Source organism: Rhinolophus sinicus, chromosome 18, assembly GCF_057876585.1.
Source record: "Rhinolophus sinicus isolate RSI-liver-muscle chromosome 18, RSI-T2T, whole genome shotgun sequence".
In the NCBI taxonomy this organism is placed as follows: Eukaryota; Metazoa; Chordata; class Mammalia; order Chiroptera; family Rhinolophidae; genus Rhinolophus; species Rhinolophus sinicus.
Genome location: NC_142518.1, coordinates 34,243,963 through 34,265,021, shown reverse-complemented (window position 1 = coordinate 34,265,021; position 21,059 = coordinate 34,243,963). Strand labels below are relative to the sequence as shown.

At 39.5% G+C, this 21,059-nt stretch overlaps 1 protein-coding gene across 1 annotated transcript in view; it reads left to right on the top strand.

Annotated features, from left to right (window-relative positions):
* The window catches only part of EFHC2 (EF-hand domain containing 2), a 267,304-nt gene that overhangs the window by 216,574 nt on the left and 29,671 nt on the right, over positions 1-21,059 (top strand). Inside the window, 1 exon segment of the mRNA XM_088794715.1 lies at positions 11,751-11,856. Within this exon segment, the coding sequence (XP_088650841.1) occupies positions 11,751-11,856 (106 nt within the window).

Sequence of the window (21,059 nt, the reverse complement as noted above, 5' to 3'; positions counted from 1 at the left end):
CCTTTGGGGGAGGGTTCAACACAGGGAAGATGACGCTCTCCTGTAGGCTACACATGAGGCTGGCTCCACACAGGGACAATGGAGGCTGTCCCTCAAGCCCTCACCATGCAGCCACACTACTCAGTGTTTCCTCATATGTCTCTCCCACCTTTCGAGTTGCTGCCCCTCCACTGGAACCCAGGTGAATGTCTACAAATGAGCAAGTCTGTGTGCAGGCTCTTTGAGATGATGTCTAGGTTTCCATCTGCCCCGTGTTTCACTGGGACAGATGGACAGACAGATTCCTTGGTGATTTTCACTGCCAGACGCTGTGGGGACTCATCTTCCCGACACAGGACCCCTAGCCTGGGGAGCCTGGTGTGGCGCTGGGACCCCTCCCTCTTCCAGGGGGACCTCCGCCACTGAGGTGTCCCTCCTGGTATTCAACCACTCTCTGTGTGTTTGGGTTCAGCCCGTTTCGCATCTCCACCCCTCCTAACAGTCTCTATGTGGCTTCTTCTTTATATCCTTGGTTATAGGGGTTCTGTTTAGCTAGTCTTCAGATAATTCTTGAGTTTGTTTAATCTATAATTTAGTTGTGATTTTGATGTGATCCTGGGAGGCAGCAGGCATAGTGTTTACATAATCCACCATCTTGGCCAAATTCAGGGCAGATTTTTCAAAGCAGTAATTTCTGATGGCTATAGATATGCCATAAGAGGACCTAGTGTTATTAGCACAAGGCTTTATCCTGCTAGAGCACCAGATGTAAAGCATAGAGATTATGATGTTGCAAAAGGAGAGCACGGTTTATTGCTTTCTAAAACATGTAACTTCTCCTTTTCAACCTGACATTTAACTTCCTGGCACCACCGTCTTACCCATTTAGACTCTGGTCATGTTTTATGCTTCCTATGACATTACTCCAGCCCCTCCTTTGATGTACTTATCTTGATAATTCTGATATTTTGGGCTGTATACAAACATTGTTATTATTGTTTTGACTATATTATCTCAATTACTTTGTGAGAACAACTTGGTGAGGTCAGAACTATTATCTTCCTATTTTATATTAAGATGCTGAGGTTTAGAGAGATGAGGTATTCTGTGCCATAGTCTAGAAGAAGAGCTGTGACTTAACCCCTGATCCGTTCAAATGTATACCTCCTGCTTCTAACCATTTTTGAGTTATTGTCCAAATAGCCAGTAGATTAGAATATATTGGTAGTTCTACCGCCTTCCTACTGCTTGCATCCCCACTCTCTCCTTTCCATTCCCACTATCTTTACTCTTGTTCTGACCCACATTTCTTTTTGACTGTTTCAGGGCTTCCACGTTGTTCTTTCTTTCACCAGTCTCTAAATTTTAAAATCTGTCTTTACATACAGCAGGTAAATACCTGTTGAGAGCAAAAATGTCATAATGTCATTACTTTACTCACAAACCTCTGTACCCTCTCTTTGCTCCATAAAGGAAGACCAGACTCCTTAGATTTAAACTCCTTCTCCCCCTTCTCCATCATGGAGCTTAGGGTTGTCAGAGCAGTGTTCTCAAGCAGGGGCTTGAATAGGGAGTCCTTATCTGAGACAAAAGGAGAACTAAGTCCCATGAAGGAGACCTAGGATTTAAGGTGTCAGGAGGGGAATCAAGAAGACGGCCAGACCAGTTGGGTGTGTGTGTGCATTGGATTGATGTGGGGTTATTTTCTAGACTGTCAGCTCCATTTACCTTTATTTGCCAGCAGCAGTGTGAGGGATAACTGGGTCATCCTGGTGTAAAGGACCTGCGATGAAGTAGGCAGGCCTAGGACTCAAGGTTCTTCAAAGTTACCAGATTCCTAGAGCTCCACTTCCCATTCCCAATAGTCCAGCCAAATGGGCCAGTTAACATTTCACATGGATACCTCCTGCCTTCCCACTTTTTTTCCCCTTTTCTCTTACTATATTTTTCAGTAGAAAATAGTTTCCAATTTTCTTTACTTGCTAAAAGCTTGCTTTTCCTTTAAAGCTCATTTCAAGTAGCACCACATTTCAAGAAGCCCTTTTGGATTTGCTTGGCTGGCAGTAATCATCTCCTAAGGATTCTCACAACATTGTGTTTCATTTTCTGTCCCTCACCTTGTAATGAAGATTTTTGATTTGACGTTTGATCTATTCAGATGCAGAGACCTACTTCTAACCTGCTTGATTTACCACCTATAAACAAATTGTAGTGCACTGTTACATCGTGACAATTTTACTCCTACCTTGTCGCTTACATTCTTTGAATCTACTTACTACCTGTTTGATCTTGTACAAGATTTTTTACCTGCCTGATGCCGATTCCTTACCTCTAGAATGAGATAACAATACCTATTTCCCAGTGGTTCTGAAAATGAAGATAACATATGTAAAGTACCAAGCACAGTACCTGATACTAAATATAGATTGGGGATGAGGAGAAAAGTTTAAGTCAGGGACCATAGACCCCATAGTTTGACTTAGAAATGAACAAGAAGGAACCTGTGTCTTTCTACATAGAGGAAGCCTTGGTTTTTAGCAGTTGGATCTTAATGCCTTTCATATATTAAGCTGTCTTGTAGTCAGGAAGCTGCAGATGTTTATTAGATTATCTCTTGATGGTCTCGAGCATGAATTGTCTTGGAAAGTCCAGAATGTGGGAGCCTGGCCTCTGGAGGACATAGATGTTTCTTATCCAATACTGGGGCCACCAAGTCATCATCCTCTCATCCTCTCAGCAGACTGTTTTGTCTTTGCCTTTACAATTTGACATTAAAGGCAGAAAGACTATCCCACAACTCGCTTCGAAGTTGTCCCAGTCTCAGAATCAACTGCCTCTTAGCCCAGCTTAGCTTGGAGGAGGTCATCCCTCTGAGCCACTAAGCAGACCATGTTCAGTCTAACTTTGCTTCTAATTGTGCAGTGACCCTTCTCCACCCTCAGGGGAAACTTCAGACTAATCAGATTAGAAAATGTCTCATTCCCATTCCCCTCTCCCTCCAATATGCCCTGCAATGATTTGGGTCACATGCTTGATGTTTTGCATCATCTCCGCAGATTCCTTTCAAAGACTGCCCTAATTCCTAATGGGCCCATCAGCCTGCAGCTTACATTTATATTCTGCATTCTTATTGTTCCCCACAGACTCCACAGGGCTTTCCAGAGCCTTGACCAGACTCTTTCTGCACAGCCCTCCCATGGCACGCTAAACCAGAGCCCCTCTGACGTCTATAGTCTCCCGTGGGAGGCAGACGTGGAGTTTGTTGATTTGGTTTGATGTACACTCTGCCCAGGGGCAGTTTTACCTGCCTTGGGATAGAGCTGGGCAGCTGTTGAATAGTCGTATAGCCCTGAATTCCTATCAGGAGACGAAAAATAATATAGCTAAAGATTTGGATGCTTTCTTTCACCCAGTGATTGGTACCCATGTGTTTCTCCTGGCCCTGTGTTTTGGTACTAAGATTTCGGCTTATCTCCATTTCCATTTGTGTGTGTGTGTGTGTGTGTGTGTGTGTGTGTGTGTGTGTGTGAGATTTAGTAGGTATTTTCCTTATTAACACAACTCAAGCTGGAATCAGGATTTCAAAATCTTTCCACATTCTGATACCCTGCCCCTATCAGTTTGTGCTGTAGTAGTTGGTATGAAGTTACCTTTCTTACCAAACAAAGTCATTTCATTAATGCACAGAGCATCAGACTTCAATGTTCTATGTAGTGGTACCTATTACCCATTAATAATAGGAGTAACACTCTGTATTAACATAGTGCCAAATGCCCTAGACTAGTTTGGAAATCCTTGAGTACACTAAAAGGAACATTTTAGTTGATGGTAAGTATGATTCCTCATTTTGTAAGTGCAAACATTGAGGTATAAGGAGGCTCTCTCAGTGAAAGCGCATGCTTCAGGCCAAGATGAGTCTCTAATGGAATTAGAATGAAAACGCTTTAAGGTATCTTAAATCTTTGTTCCTATCTGAGCTCCTAGGGACTATGTCTCATTCGTCTTTGCAGCCTCAGGGACTTGTCCTATACTAGTATGCTGGGCAGAGGGGAGAGAAACATGGGCTTGATTTCTACCAGGCCTGTTTCTGAAGTCCAACTCTGCCTCCTGCCCATGTGACCCTGTAAATTGACTCAACCTCTCTGAGCCTTCATTTGGATATTAATATTTCCTCACTACTAATAAGAAATTCTGGTTCTCAGACAGTAACAATATAGAGAATATTCTGAGGTCATTCCATTCTTTGTTCCTTGAGGGACTGTGGAGTGTAGAGGCAGCCTCCTCCCCTAATTGTGACCTTCTGAATTGAGACTTGGAATAGATGGAAATTCAAGTGGAACTCTTTCCCCAGCAGCTCTGCCCCAAGCTAGTCTTTTACAGCTGGCTTTGGGCTCCATGGAATGCCTTAGAATTGGCCTCCCAAGAGAGCTGGTGCCTCATCCAAAAATATCAGTTAAAATGGAAAAAGTTAACAGGGCTTTAAAATCATCTCATTATACTCTACCCAGCCTCGCCCCTTGCCCCCCTCTCAGCAGCATGGTTTGGGCTGAGGTGATTTCATCCAGTAATACCTGGCAATAAAGCTGAGGGGCAAGGGTTGAGCCACGTGGCAGCTATTGTTGCAGTGTTTGGTGTACTGGAAGTTTCTAGAGAGAAGCCCCCCTACATCCCCCCCCTCTCGCACACACACACACACACACACACACACACACGTGCGTGTGCACATGTTTTCTACCTTTTTAAATATAAGGTGATTTGTAGTTTGAGAAATTTTAAAAAATTCAAAACTGGACTAACAGAGCATTGACTGTGTGTATGGTCAGTACTTGGCAGCTGTCACACGCATCACTGAGGTGATCTGTGCTGAGATCGCAATTGGAATTTAATGGCCTGGCTATTTGAAGTAACCAGAGGTACTTGGCAATGCCATGTTGCCAACTCTACATTTTTGTGTCATTACTGCTCAGTGGCCCAGAGCTCCATTTTTTTCTCAAGTGTCTGTTTTTTAAGAATCTCACCAGGTGTTTCAGTGTGTACCTCTGGGTTGGCTGGGTAATGAACTGAAACCAAACACAACTAAGTGAGTAAAAAATGTGTCTTCATTGCCCTCCTTTCCTTCCAACCCTGGTGATGCAGGCAGACCATTCCCTTAAGTTATGAGATGGCCTTTGCTGCAGAGGGGAACCCATGTTAGTCTTCAGCAAAATACAGCTGCTGCTGTGCCTTTTTCCTCCACAGATGGTGGAAATAAAGCAGATCAGCATTATTCCCTGTGGCAAGGAGATGGATGGCTTCTGCAGTTTTCAAGCCATTCATCATTTTTGGGAGGGGGAGCAAGATCACCTGTCAAATGACACATTAGACTTACTTCTAAGAACTCCCACCAACAAAGCATCGGGAAGCATGTTTGAGGATCGTTATTATCTAGAGAGGAACCAGAGAAATTGCCTGCCCTCCCTCTTCTTCCACAAACATGTCACATAGTTTGTATAGGGAAGGAAGTAGTTGCTTTCCCAAGTATCAAAGGGAAAGAAGAATTTATGGAGGTTTTAGGAAAGCACTTTAACACTGTGAGCTGGGGCTTTAAAGTATGGAGGCTGACTTTTTAACAAGCATAGAAACACTTAAAAGCCAGAATTAGTGTTGCCCTTTAGGGCAGTCACCCTGGAATCCTGTGCACCAATTCCAACAGTGTTGCCATAGAAAGTTCTTTGGAATTGCCTTCTCAGCCTTTTCAAAAGAATTTCCTCCAGAGTGCAAATCATCGTCCTTTTGACCATGGATCAGAATCTTAGCAAGAGCCAAATGTTGTTTGGAGAGAAGCAAAGTAGGGGATTCAGGTGGAGAATCAGGGTGCTAACATTTGTTATCAGGTGCACAGCATGACTCTGAAGTAAGGAGATACATTTTCTATATGATTCATAATTTGAAAGGATGGATGGGTTTGGCACAGGGAGGACTCCATGATGGGCAGGTAATACTCAGGGGTGAATGTAGGCACTGACCCACTTGTTCTCACTCCCCTAATAGTCAAGCCTTTCTCCATCTCTGAACTGCGTACCCTGGTCTCCTTTTCCTCCAACCTGGACTTTTTTTTTTTTTTAAGAACTGGAGCTCTCCTTTGTATCCTAGTCTAACATTAGCATATATTAGATATAGTGTATATTGTAATGGCAAATGAGGACATGAAAAATCTCACTATATTAGTGGTCCAGCAGAGGAAGCTGTGGCAGAATTTTGGAGCAGGGAGGAAGGCTGGGAAACTAATTTCTCATCAACATGTTACCAGCTTGTGCTTCTTCCTTTCCATATCTGACTTGTACCAGTTTACGACCTTGAAAAACATGTTTCAAGGTCTCACATCTGCTTTTTACACTTTAAAAACATTTATTTATATCAAGCTGATATATGTTCATAGTAAAAAATAATCAGATCATTCTAAAAAACTTATTGTAACAGAAGTAGTTTCCAGCTACATCCCTCCCCACCTCCCAGACCCATTTCCAAGAGGCAGCCACTTTCAGTCCTTGTAGCTGTTTCTTCAGACGTTTAAATAGCATGCACATATTGTTATCTCTGTATTTCTCATTTTTACATACTACTACCTTCCTGGTAATGATGCTTGAGAATTTAGCATAATATTGATTCCCATATTGTTCTTTCTGGACGTTCTTAGGATATTCTCTTTATTCCTGGTGTTCTGGAAGTTCATGATGGGACCTTATAGGGTGTGTGTGTGTGTGTGTGTGTGTGTGTGTGTGTGTGTTCGTCTATATATATTCACTGTGCTTAACATTTTATGTGCCCTTCTGGTCTGGAGACTGTCCTTTGGTTCTGAGAAATTGTGTATTAATTTTTAGTAATTTCTTCCCTTCCATTTTCATTTTCCTTTTGTGAGAGCTCCTGTCATTTTGATTTTGTATCTCCTGAATTTGGATCTTTTCTCTCCCCAATTTTCTCTTTGTCATTATGATGTGCTTACTAAGGGATTTCCTCAACTTAATTTTACTCCCCTTGTACTGCATCTGTTAACTATGTGCTATCATATCTTTTATTCCAGGAGCACAGTTTTAGTATGAATGTCCCTTTTTGTAGTCTTCTGTTCTTTTTTCTTGGATATAACATATTGTCTTATCTCACACCTTTCCCTCTGCTACTTGAATTGTCTTTGCTTCTCTGATCCCCCCTTTTTTTCTGTTGCTATTTTGGCTTCTATCCTTAATGCTGGAAGCTTTGGGGGGATGGATCTTGTTGATTGGTGAGTTTCATTGCGTGAGTCATCTCCTAACCCTCATTTTCATTAGGTAATCCCCAGAAAGTGGAATCAGTAGATCTTTCTAGGACCATTCAGAGTACTGAGAGAAGAATCCTATCTTTTCTGGAAATGAAAAGGGAAGGAAGAGGGCTGAGAGGCCCAAGTTCATTGTGTAATGCTCTCTCGTCTGCTCTCCATTATGCTTCATCTCCCCAAGACTGAAGCTTCCTTAGTTGAATTTCTCTGGAGAACAAACCTCACTCTCCCACAGAGAAGAATACATTGTAGAGGAAGATATTTGGGCTCCAGCTGCTCTTGCTTTATTCAGGCTTTCAAAAAGTCCTTGTTTTCAATCCCACACAACTTATCCCTGCCTTCATTGGCACCTGGAGTCTGCAATCGCTGAGCCTCTCAAGAGTGTTGTGGGCCTCATTGGCTAATCTCTTAAGTGCCCCCTGCCTCCACCATAGACATTTAGAGTTCAGCTACCCTTCCTCAGCTCTGCTAAGTTACTTACCAATCCTCCACCTGCTTTCTATCCTGCAAAAGATTTTTAAATCTCTTGTCCACTGTTGTCTTTTTTGTATCTGTCTTTGTCATTGTGGGTTATTATCTATTTTTATTTATTTATTGTCATTTTGGTGGGAAAGGAAGATAAGAGTTTATGATTGATCTGTCATGATTTACTGCAACTCTATTCACTTCCCAAGAGCGAAGAATTCTTCCAAGATGCATTGGCTAGTTTCATCCTTTTTAATTGAAAGATTATTTGTTGTTTTCTCCCTTGCTCCTTTTGGGGTGGATTCCATACCCATGGAGGTCCTCTAAGACAGAACCAAAAAGAAAAACTTGGAATATTATATACCACATTAATGCAACTCTTCTCTGAGGCCTGGCTCTGGTACTTTGGAAAGATTAAATCTTTCAAACATTTTCCCTCAAAAAGATTTTATGTGTCGGTTCTGAGCTGTGTACTCTTTCATTTACAGCTTTTGGTCCTTCCTGAATATCATTTGATTTGGGAATATCCTTCCTAAATATCCTTTGAAATGGGTAAATAGGTATGTTGAGTCTGACATATAAGTTTGGCAGGGAAGAAGGTTGGGGTCCTATGGGTAACAGGTAAGCATGAATAAATATCAGTCATATTGGTAATACCCTTTGATAATAGAACCTCAAGTGGTGATTTCCAGAAACTTCTGTAAGTTCTAATACCATCATCCAGGGAAAATGTAGATTCAGGCATGAGGACTCAGTTAGATAAAAGGAACTTCAGAGGGGCCTTCCTGAGGAAGCACCATTTGACTTGAGACTTTCCAGACAAAGGGACCAGAAGGTGTAAATGCCTTTCATTTCTGGGAACAATCTTGGCATCCTCAGAGAACAAGAAGGCTAGTATGCCTGAAACATTGTAAACTGGGAAAGAATTTGTCGAGATTACATAGGGTCTTATAAGCTTTGATAAGGAGTTTAGCTTGTGTTCTAAATAGACTGAGAAGCCATTAGACAGTTGCAAGCAAGGAAGTCATTGACGTGATCTCTGTTTTAGAAAAATCATTCTGGTGGTGGATGGCCTGCAGCAAGGTAAGTGCAAAAACAGCCAAGACCAAAACAAAGCTATTGCTGTAATCCAGGAGAGATGGTGACTTAGAATTAGTGGATAGAGGAGATGGAGAAAAAGAGACTTGTGATAGGCTATAGGGTAGAACCCACAGGACGGATTAGTGGATTCTATATGAGGGTGAAGTCTGATGTGATCCTGGAACTGTTTGGTAGTCTTTTGGTTGGTTCCAAAATTACTCAAATATTACACTTCTAAAACCTCTAGGATTAAGTAAGTGCCTCCTGTAATTGATGTAATGAGGATTTACTGACAATTAAATTCTGTATTGTAGGAACAGTAGAAAAACTTATCTCATCAGTGATCTCATCCAATCTCCTAGTCTGGTGGCTTTAAACACCATCTATAATGCTAATGACTCTCACATTTCAATCTTCAACTTGAACCTCTTCTCTGAACTTCAAACTCATGTACCCTCCTGCTCATTTCCAGTCAACTTGTAACATATCTGAAATCTATTCTCCCGATCTGTAGCCCCTGCAGTCTTTCCTATCTCAGTCAGGGCAGCTCTGTTTTTCCAGTTGCTCAAGGAAAACCCTTGGAGTTGTCCTGAATCCATTCTCGCCTCGCCTCGCCTCTCCTCTCCTCTCCTCTCCTCTCCTCTCCTCTCCTCTCCTCTCCTCTCCTCTCCTCTCCTCTCCTCTCCTCTCCTCTCCTCTCCTCTCCTCTCCCTACACACGCACACACACACACACACACACACGCACACTATACAATCCTTCAGGAATCCTACACTCAAAATATGTTCAGAATTAACCACTCCTCACTGCCCGCCACTTCCACTGCCACCAGCGTCATCTAAGCTGCCAATATCTCGTATCTGGATTACTGCAAAGGACTGCTAATTGTCCTAGTCTGTTTGGCCTTGCCTCCTACATTCTGTTCTCAAAATATCAGCCAGAGTGATCTTTAGAAAATATAACTTAGATCCCATTACAGCTCTGTACAATGTGCTCCAGTGGCTCTTAGATTTCCTCAGTATAAAAGTCAAAGGCCTTTCATGATCTCATTCTCTGACCTCAGCTCCTACTCAGAGTATTAGGGAACACTTTTCTTCAAAGGCTCCTTGCTAAAGGAAAGTTTCTTATAAAACATCTTTAATTGATTGAGTTTTAGTTCTCCCAAAGCACACACAAAATAAAAGACATAATCGTCCTGCATTTTGGCTACAAATATTTCCATAAACAGAGCATGTTCTCTCAAGGAGTTCAAATGACAAGCAAGCCAAAATTCAGAGGATAGGCAGTGGTGGGGGGCAGCATATTGGAGTTGTATCCCAGAATCCTTGACCAAAGAAGATGTACACAAAAGAATTACTGAATTCCCTTTCCCCTCTTCTGATCATTCTGTTTACTCTATCTTGTTTAGATTGATGAGTCTATGTTACTTCATCTTGTAACATTTAATTTGTTGGTACTAATTTTTATTAATTTATAAATATGAGCTATTATTTTCTTAATATTTTGAGGAAAAAGCGAGAAAAGTCCTTTGACTGACTACGAGTATATTGTTTTCCTACTTTTATCATCATTGAATTTGCTTATAATTATCCTGTATTCATCCTTGCGGTAGTCACTTAACTTGTGCACCTCACCTGTTGTTTGAGTTGGAGGTTCTGAGAGAAAGGCAGGAGCTTGGGGCATGGTGCATGGAACAAGGCCTTACTGACCACCTTTGTGTTTTCCTTCAAAAAATGGTGTTACATGACCAGTGTATGGGGGGTGGGAGATGAGGGTAAGGGGGATCGAATATATGGTGATGGAAGGAGAACTGACTCTGGGTGATGAACACACAATGGGATTTATAGATGATGTAATACAGAATTGTACACCTGAAATCTATGTAATTTTACTAACAATTGTCACCCCAATAAATTTAATTTAAAAAAAAATTGGCAGAATGTGGTCAAATTCAGAATAAGTAGCATTGAGGTATGACAGAAAGAAATATTTTGGTCATTATAGCAATTGTGTTGACATTACTGGGTCTTAATGGCCAAAACTCTATTATAGTTAAGGATGAATTTATGCCAGTGTCCATAATTAGGAAATAATAGTCAAATAGATTGATTATTTTTGACCTATAGTTTTATGGTGCAAGATAATCATTTGTTTCTTTGTAATGAAATTGGGCTTAATTTTTTCTGATTATAAATTTAAAGCCATTCAGATGATTCAGGAAAGTCTAAAAAGCAAAAATATAATCTATCTTCCCAGAGATACCTAGTCTTAATACCTCAGTTTATTGTTACTAGACTTTTTTCTATGCCTTTTTATATAAGTATAAACCTAAAGTGAGATCATAACTCTACATGCTATTTTATAACCTCCTTTCCACTCAACAATATGTCATGAATATACATTTCCATGGCAGCATATATAGATTAAATAACCCCTTTTAACATCTACATAATAAATGATAAAGATGTCTTTTATTTTTCCTAAAAATATATTAGATAAAATGAATCTAGGCTTCCCTTAAAGATTTAAAAGGCATGCAATTTAAGAAATACAAGGACATTTTATTTTACTGACATATAGTATCAACCGCATTAAACTAAAAAGACCTTCAAATATTGTTAACAAAATATAGCAGTGGTCTTAGTTACTGAATAAACTAATTTGTTTTGGGGGCAACTGTAACAAATATTTATTGAACACCTACTAAGTGCCAGTGTTGATCTAGGTAAGGGGATTCTTTGGTGAATTAGATGAGTGAGATCTCTCCTTGCAAAGAATTTACATTCTGAAAGGTTGGAAACAGATAAAAACTAATAGTAAATAAGAAAAATACCAGATATCAAAGCATATTATGTTTTCATGGTAGCATTTAAGCTGACATTTTGGTCCTGAATTCTGCAGATTGAGTCAAATCATACACTAATCATATTTTCAGATTTGAAAACAGTGAAGAACAAATCAATTACGAGTCATTTTTCTGTGCCCTGAACTGGAGAATAAATCCGATGCCCGAACTGGTAGAAATATCGCCTGTGAAAGAGGTAAAATTAACACCTATTTAAAAAACCAGCATGGTACCTCCTTTGCATTTTTAATATCTTTAATCTTAAAGTTATTTTTCCATGTAAAATACTAACATCAGTGCTTTTGGAAAAAATACTTAAGTATTTCTGGGTATTTATGTTAAAGGCGAATTCACTTTCCATGCTGAGCGAACATCTGTTCTATAAGAGCTTGACTTTACTTATGCAGCTGAATTTTTTTTAACCTTAGTCACATCCAATTATATGGAAGATAGGATAATAGGTTACAGTTATAAATAGATATAAACACTGTTATCAAGGGATTCTGGTAACATCATCATGAGCCACAAGAGCAAATTTTAAATGGTGAATATGTCAAGAATTCCCAGTGTATCTGTGGCTGTGCACACAGGTTTGCCTTGGGTCAAACAATACAGTATGGGGATGAACATTTCACAGTGGAGCCAAATTTAAAATAAAAATAAAAAATAGTAGAAAAATGCTTGGTTAGGGAAAACAAAGTTCATGTGATCAGATGGTGCTCTCAACATTGTGGAATTGTCTGAATTCTCTAAGATCTTTGGACCAATTGTCTTTAAGGAGTGAGTGGGTGGGTGGTGGTTTGTTTATATTTTAACATGCTCCAGAAATTGATTTTCTTGGGAAAGTCCCTTGATAAAGCAAATGTCATGTGTTTGATACTCCCAGAAAGGAGGCATTTATTCCTCCCAGTCTCTGCTGACCAGCTCATTCTGGCCTGAACGGGTCTGGTGTCCCTGGGGAGTTCCCTCAGGCATGCAGCTATTCTGGAGTGTCAGGCAGCCTTAGAACTTCCAGATGGTGGAGAGACAGTGGTGCCCTTTGAAGTCAAACAGAGCTAGGGTTGAATTCTAGCTCGGTAACTTACTTAACTCGTTCATTTATAAATTTGATTCTCAGACAAATCATAATTAAGTAGCCACTCTCACTAGGTTCTATGCTTCATGCTAGAGTCCGGAGACAAAGGTCATTATTGCTACCTTTGAGGTACCCACTGCTGATGGGGGAGTCAATACAATCATGATTTGGAGTATGGTGTGTTACAGCCTGCATGGGATGTAATGAGATGAGGGAGAAGATGCTTATAAATCAGACTGGTGGGGCAGGGCAGGAAGTCTTCTCAGGGGAGGTGATACTTGAAATTTCAATGATGAATAGTAAGAGTTAGCAAGTTAGGAAAGTGGAATGGTATGGAAAACGCATTCCCAACAGAGGTTCTGGGACGTGTGGTAGCATGGTGCTTATGCAGAGCCAGAATGAATTGGTGTGGCTGGAATGAAGGCACAAAGTGGAGAAGGATGAGGCTGGAGTTACCTGCAAGGGTGAGGTTTGAATATTGTCCTGCAAGGTATGAAGACCATGGATAAATTCCAAGGAAGAAAGTGACATGATCAGACATACGCTTTAAAGGGAGCTTGGATGGTAGGTGGATTGGAGAGGAGGTATGGAGACAGACCCATTAGGATGCTCATGACATTTCATCATCATCGTAATAACAGCAAACACTTGAAGCATTTACTATGTGCCAAGCACTGTTCTAAGACCTCAAAATCTATTAGATTATTTAATCCTCATAGCAACCCTATGATGTAGGTACTTTTATTATTCCCATTTTAGAGATGAGGAAGTTAGAGAAACAGCAAGGGTCTGGTAGAGTCAGAAGTTTAATAACTCAGATCTGTTTTACTGCAAAGAATAAGAAAGAAAATATTTTTAATGCAATTATTATTGAAGATACTGGATTTAATTAACTAAAATCCAAGATACCATCACAAAAACATATCGATACTGTCATTTCTTTTCACTTTTGAAGTTAATTTTTATTTTTATTAAAGTAGTATGTAGTTTAGAAGTCAAATAGTGGAGAAAAAGTAAGGAAAAAAGGGCTCCAACATTGCCCTCTGTTCCACCACCACACTGGTATCCCACCTCATTTCTTCACCAGTGGCTACATTCACTTGTTTGAGTTGTTTCTTGTATTTACTTTCATATTTCTTCTTTTCTTAGTGTTTAAAAATTTTTCTTATTAAATTTATTGGGGTGACATTGGTTAGTAAAATTATATAGGTTTGAAGTTGTACAATTTTATAATATATCATCTATATAGTGCATTGTGTGTTCATCACCCAAAGTCAGTTCTCCTTCCATCACCATATATTTAACCCCCTTTATCCTCTTCTACCACCTCCACTTCCCCCTTACCTCTGGTAACCACTAAACGGTTGTCTGTGTCTATAAGGTCTTGTTTCTTTGTCTTGTTCGTTTGTTGCTTTCAGTTTTATATCCCACATATGAGTGAAGTCATATCATTCTTGACTTTTTCTGTCTGACTTATTTCGCTTAGCATGATAATCCCAAGATCCATCCATGTTGTCACAAACGATACTATTTCATCTTTTCTTATGACAGAGTAGTAATTCATTGTGTATATATACCACAGCTTCTTTATTCAGTCACCTATTGAGGGACCTTTTGGTTGTTTCCATGTCTTGACCACCATGAATGATGCTGCAATGAACATAGGGGTACATATATCTTTACAGATAAATGTTTTCACATTTTTTGGGTAGATACTCAGGAGAGGGATTGCTGGGTCACATGGTAATTCTATTCTTAATTCATTGAGGAACCTCCATACTGTTTTCAATAGCAACTGTGCCAATCTGCATTCCCACCAGCAGTGTATGAGGGTTCATTTTTCTCCACAGCCTCTCCAACACTTTTTACTGTTTGTGTTGTTGATAATTTTTCATTTATCTGTTTGCCATTTGTTTGTCTATTTGGGAGAAGTGTCTGTTCAGGTGCTCTACCCATTTTTCAATTGGATTATTTGGTTTTTTTGTTGTTGTTAAGTTGTATGAGTTCTTTATATGTTTTGGATATTAGCCTCTTACTGTTTGCAAATTATCTCCTCCCATTTGGTTGGTTACCTCTTTGTTTTGTTGCTGTGTAGAAGCTTTTTGGTTTGATGTACTCCCATTCATTTATTTTAGCTTTTACTTCCCTTGCCTTTGAGGTCAAATTCGTAAAATCCTCTCTGAACCCCAAATCCGTTAAATTTAGTACCTGTGCTTTCTTCTATGCAATTTATTGTTTCAGGTCTTATACTTAGATCTTTGATTCATTTTGAGTTAATTTTGGTATATGGTGACAGGTTCATTCTTTTGCATATGGCTTTCAAATTTTCCCAGATGACATGATTCTTTATATAGAAAACCCTAAAAACTCCACTGAAAAACTTAGAAACAATAGACAAATACAGTAAAGTTAAAGGATACCAAATTAATGTACAAAAATCCATTGCATTCCTATATAATAACAATGAAATTTCAGAAAAGGAAATGAAAAAGACAATTCCTTTTGAAATTGCAGCACAAAGAATAAAATACCTCGGAATAAACTTAGCAAAGGAGGTGAAGGATCTATACACTGAACACTGTAAGACATTATTCAAAGAAATTGAAGAGGACATAAAGTAATGGAAAGATATTCCGTGTTCATGGATTGAAAGAATCAACATTGATAAAATGGCCATATTGCCCAAAGCAATATACAGATTTAATGCAATCCCCATCAGAATCCCAATGGCATTTTTTTCAAGAAATAGAACAGAAAAAATCATCAGATTTGTATGGAACCACAAAAGACCCCGAATAGCCAAAGCAATCCTAAGAAAAAAGAACAAAGCTGGTGGTATCACACTCCCTGACTTCAATTTGTACTGCAAAGTGACAATAATCAAAACAGCATGGTATTAGCAGAAAAACAGACACACAGACCAATGGAATAGAATTAAGAACCCAGAAATAAACCCACATGTATATGGTTAGATGATTTTTGACAAAGGAGCCAAAAACATGCTCTGGGGAAAAGAAAGCCTCTTCAATAAATGGTGGTCCATATGGTCATTTCGCAACCTTTAATGCTTATCTATGTAAATATTTAATTTTTACATGTAAAAAGAGAAATGATAAATGGAGTTTTTATTCAACTTTTTCATTTATTGTTATAGTATTCTGTGCTGGATAGTATCCATTTGTCCCACTAGAACTTTTCTCCAGCCCCCTCTACCTTGCTCTGAGACCCAGGCAGCTGACTTTTGTGGATTATATCAGTGGGGACCTGAGCCCTCTGGCTTATAATTGGGTTGGCCAATGGGATGCAGTACCGCGAGAGTGGAGGGTGGGAGGAAGGAGAAATCATCTTCCTCCCTGACAGTCACAATAGATTGACTGCTTCCTGCTGCCAGGATCCACAGCACCTATCTGGAGGTTCTCTCCATATAGCTGCCCACTCCAAGTTCTGGTTACTACCCCCCACCAACTCTCACTACCCCCCACCTCCTGTCTCCCTTCAGCCCCAGGTGGTAGTAATGGCTCCCTGCTCCTATAACCCTGAGGGACCAGAATAGCCCCTATTGGTTTTCCTGAACACTTCTGCAACTTTGTAAGTAGTCCCTTTATTAAACTCTTCTCAACTTACACAGTTTGCATATGTTCTCTGCTTCCCGTGGGATCCTGAATCGTACATGTACTTATTTTTGCTAGTTATCAATTGCCTTTGTTGTTTTCCTTACTTCCTACTTCTCTCCTTTTTCTTTCCACTCAAGTTGCCACCCAAATGATTACCTATATGTTGGAGATTTCATCATTTATTGTACAAAAATACAATTATATTATGCACATTTATCTGCAGTATGTTTTTCTTAATAGTAAATAATGGGAAATTTCTCTAGTTTAATATGTATAGACTTATGCCATTCTTTAATAACTGTAGTGTGGATATAGAATAATTTATTCCTCCAATTCTGTTTGATAGTCATTCAAGTTGTTTTTACATTTTTGCCTCTGAAAACATGTGCTTTACTACTTTAATTTTTATTTTCCTGATGACTGTTGAGTTTGGATGAAATTTAATTATCTTTTGATACTACAATCCACAATAAGAAAGACATTTTTTCATAGTAACCCAGCATGTACATATACAATGGGACAAAAGTTTCATGAACCAATATTATTCTAACTACATTTGGTACAGTATGATCTTTTCTTTCCTTTCTCTCTTCCTTCCTTTCTGTTTTCATTTCATTTCTTTATTTTGTTTCTTTTCTCTCCTCCCCCCTTCTTTTTCTCTTTTGAGTGTAGTTCGTGACCCATTAAATTGATTTAAGGACTCACAAAAGGATCAGCTCCCATACTGGAAAAGGAGTCAGAGTGTGGGAAGCTCAGAGATCCATTCTTCCTTTAACTATCCCTCCTCCATTTCATCTGTTACCTGCTCTGTCAGTTAGGACAGTTAATGAACAATGGACCTCAGGTGCTTTAGGGAAGATGGTAAAGCAGAAAGTCTGGAGCATGAACCTGACCTCAAATCCTTAGCTCTGTGATTGACTAACTGGGTGAATTTGTACAAATTACTCAACATTTCGGATTTCCCCATCTCAAAAATGGAGATAAGAATAGTACTTCCAATTACATCATAAAAATGGCAAAGTGAGGTGAGCCTCTTGAAATCTCCCCTGGAATTTAGAACAAATTGAACAACGATAATTCCACAAAGGACTCCCTGCGCAGCAGACAGGCAAGACTAAGAGACGCACAACTGAAAGCATCTAAAGGTGGGCAAACAGGGCGAGCAGGGGAGGAGGGAAGCAGAAAGTGTGGAGACGAGGGCGTGCAGGATGCAGACAGAGCTTGGAGCTCTCTGCATTCTTGAGCTACTGCAGGGGCAGGAGAGGGAAGAATTCAGACTGGTAGTGCTCCGTTTATGGCCCACAATCCCGCCTGAGGGATCAGCATATAACATGGCTGAACCCAACGCTCACAGCAGTGACCTTGGAGGAAAACTGAGGAAAGAAGGCTGAAAACTGTGGTTTAAGCCCTCACTGCCAAGCAGAGAAAGTAAGCCTTAGGCACTGAGACTAGCCGCCCCCTCCCCACCCTCCCAGAGCTCATCCCACCCCCATCTGACCAGTGCTAGAAGCAGAAAAGTAGCAGTGTTAGACAAAAAGAACAAAATAGTTACAGTTCTGAGAACTGCGGCCTACAGACACAGACTCACAGCCCAACTAGTTCCAGTGAAGGGGAGGGAGGCTTAGGTACAGGACTGGCTATGGTGGTGGTCGCCACCATTGCTCAGAGCCATCTGTCATAACCCACCCGCCCCTGTCCCCATCTGTCTGGGCAGATCCCTGCAGGAATAAAAACAGCCCCTGAAACACACAGGCTGTGAAACTGGTGCAGGAAATGCTTTGGAACTTCAGAAGCTTTCCAAATCCCCCAACAGAGGCAGTGCCCTGAAACCCAGGCAACCTGCTCACAGAGGAGAAGCCCACCTTCCAGGGAATTCCCCCATTGTGTGAGAAGCAGGAACAGTGCAGAGAAAGTATAACACTACAGTGTGAGAATAAAAGGCTGCAGTCAGAGAGAATATAAAACACGCTACCAACACCTACTAGAAAGCAAAAGAAAGACCTCTTCCTATCAACCTGTTGCAGAACCCACTCTTGTAGATGCCTATGAAGAGAAATAATAATTCATTAATTGCCATGAATAACCAAGGTAACAAAACAGCTCAGAAAGAAAACGAAAAGTCTCCAGAAAATGTACTTCACGCATGGAAATATGTGACTTCAATGACAGAGAATTCAAGATTGCAGTTCTGAAAAAACTCCGTGAGATGCAAGAAAACACAGAAAGTCAGTTTACCAAACTCAAAAGCATAAAGCACAAAATGAACATTTGACCAAAGAGATTGGAATTTAAAAAAAGAACCAAATTAAATTTCTGGAGAGTAAGAACTCAATACAAGAAATGAAGAATGAAATGGCCAGCTTAGGTAATAGAGCTGACCAGATGGAGGAAAGAATTAGTGACATCAAAGATAGAAACGTGGAAATGACACAGATGGAAGAAGAGAGAGACTTGAGACGTAAAAGAAATGAAAAACTCTCCAAGAACTTTCTGACTCCATCAGAAAGAGTAATATAAGATAATGGGCATACCAGAAGGAGAAGAAAGGGAGAAGGGAACTGAGAGTGTATTCAAACAAATAGTCAATGAAAACTTCCCAAACTAGTTGAAAGAACTGGATCCTAGAAGCAAATAGAACATGTAATTACCTCAACCCCAACAGGCCTTCTCCAAGGCACATTGTATTGCAGCTGTCAAAAATTAACGAAAAAGAACTAATCTTCAAGACAGCCAGGGAAAAGAAGACAGTAACCTACAAAGGAAAGCCCGTTAGATTATCATCAGATTTTTCAGCAGATACTGTACAAGTCAGGAGGTAGTGGAATCAAATATTCAAACTATTGAAAGAGAGAAATTATGAACCAAGAATAATATATCCAGCAAAGATACCCTTTAGATACGAAGGAGGAATAAAGAGTTTTCCAGACATACAGAAGCTGAGGGAATTTTCTAACACACGACATGCACTATGAGAAATACTGAAGGAAGCTATTTGACCTGAAACAAAAAAGGAAAAGAATACAATACCATGAGTAGTAGTATGAACAGACAGAAGCAGGAAATGGCAACCCTTACACAAAATAGGACACTGTATACTTAAACATAACATACAGAGTAAAGAAGAAAAAAAACATTTAAAAAAAGAGTAAAAAGACAAATTGCTACTTCAGCACGGAAATCAACTCACAGCATAAATAGGGATAATTTGTGACAACAAAAACATAATAGGGGAGAGAGTAAAGGTCTGAACCATCACAAGGGAATGGACAAAGTAAGCATACTGAAGAAAATGGAATACTCTAAATATGAAACTTGCTTTTACATAAACTTAATGGTAACCACTCAAAAAAAATCCAGAACTGAGATACATAACATAAAAATAGAAGACATAGAGGGAAAAAGCAGAGAAGACGACCACATTAAAATAATAGACAGCAACAAAAATGCAAAGAAACAAGGGCGACACCATCCTACCAGAAAATCAGAGATAGAATGACAGGAATATTCTCATACGTCAATAATCACCCTAAATTTAAATGGACTGAACTCACCAGTGAAAAGGAACAGAATAGCAGGGTGGATCAAAAAACTAAATCCAATCATATGCTGTCTCCAAGAGACACATCTCAGCTACAAGGACAAGCATAGACTTAAAGTGAAAGGGTGGAAATTGACACTCCAAGCAAATGGTACCCAGAGAAAATCAGGTATAGTCATAATGATATCAGATGAAACAGACTTCAGGGTGAAAAAGATAACGAGACAAAGATGGACATTTCATAATGGTAAAGGAGATTATACAACAAGAAGACATAACATAACAAGAAGATAAGTGATCAATATTAATGCCCCCAATCAGGGAGCACCGAAATATACCAAGCAACTACTAACAGAACTAAAGGGAGAAATTGACCAAAACACAATTATACTAGGGGACTTAAATACATCATTGACAGCTATGGATAGATCATCCAAACAGAAAATGAATAACGAAATAGCAGCCCTAAATGACACATTAGATTAAATGGACATAATCGACATTTATAGAGAACTTCATCCTAAAACGTCAGACTATACATTCTTTTCTAGTGTACATGGAACATTCTCAGGGATAGACCATATATTGGGACATAAAATCAGCCTCAGCAAATTTAAGAAGATGGAAATCATACCAAGCATATTCTCTGATCGCAAGGCTTTGAAATTGGATATGACTGCAAAAAGAAAGCAGGAAAAAACACAAATACGTGGAGATTAAACAACATACTTTTAAAGAACGACTGGGTCAGAGAAGAAGTTAGAGGAGAGGTCAAAAGATACATAGAAACAAATGACAATGAAAATACTTCCTACCAAAATTTGTGGGATGCAGCGAAAGCAGTTTTAAGAGGGCAATTTATATCATTACAGGCCTATCTCAGGAAACAAGAAAAATCCCAAATAAATAACCTCATGTTACACCTTAAAGAACTAGAAAAAGAAGAACAAGTGAAACCCAAGGTCAGCAGAAGAAAGGAAATAACAAAAATCAGAGCAGAACTAAATGAAATAGAGAACAAAAAGACAATAAAAAAATTAATGTGACAAAGCTGGTTCTTTGAAAAGATTAACAAAATTGACAAACCCTTGGCTAGACTCACTAAGATAAAAAGAGAGAAGACACTAACAAAATCAGAAATGAAAAAGGGGAAGTTATCACGGAAACCACAG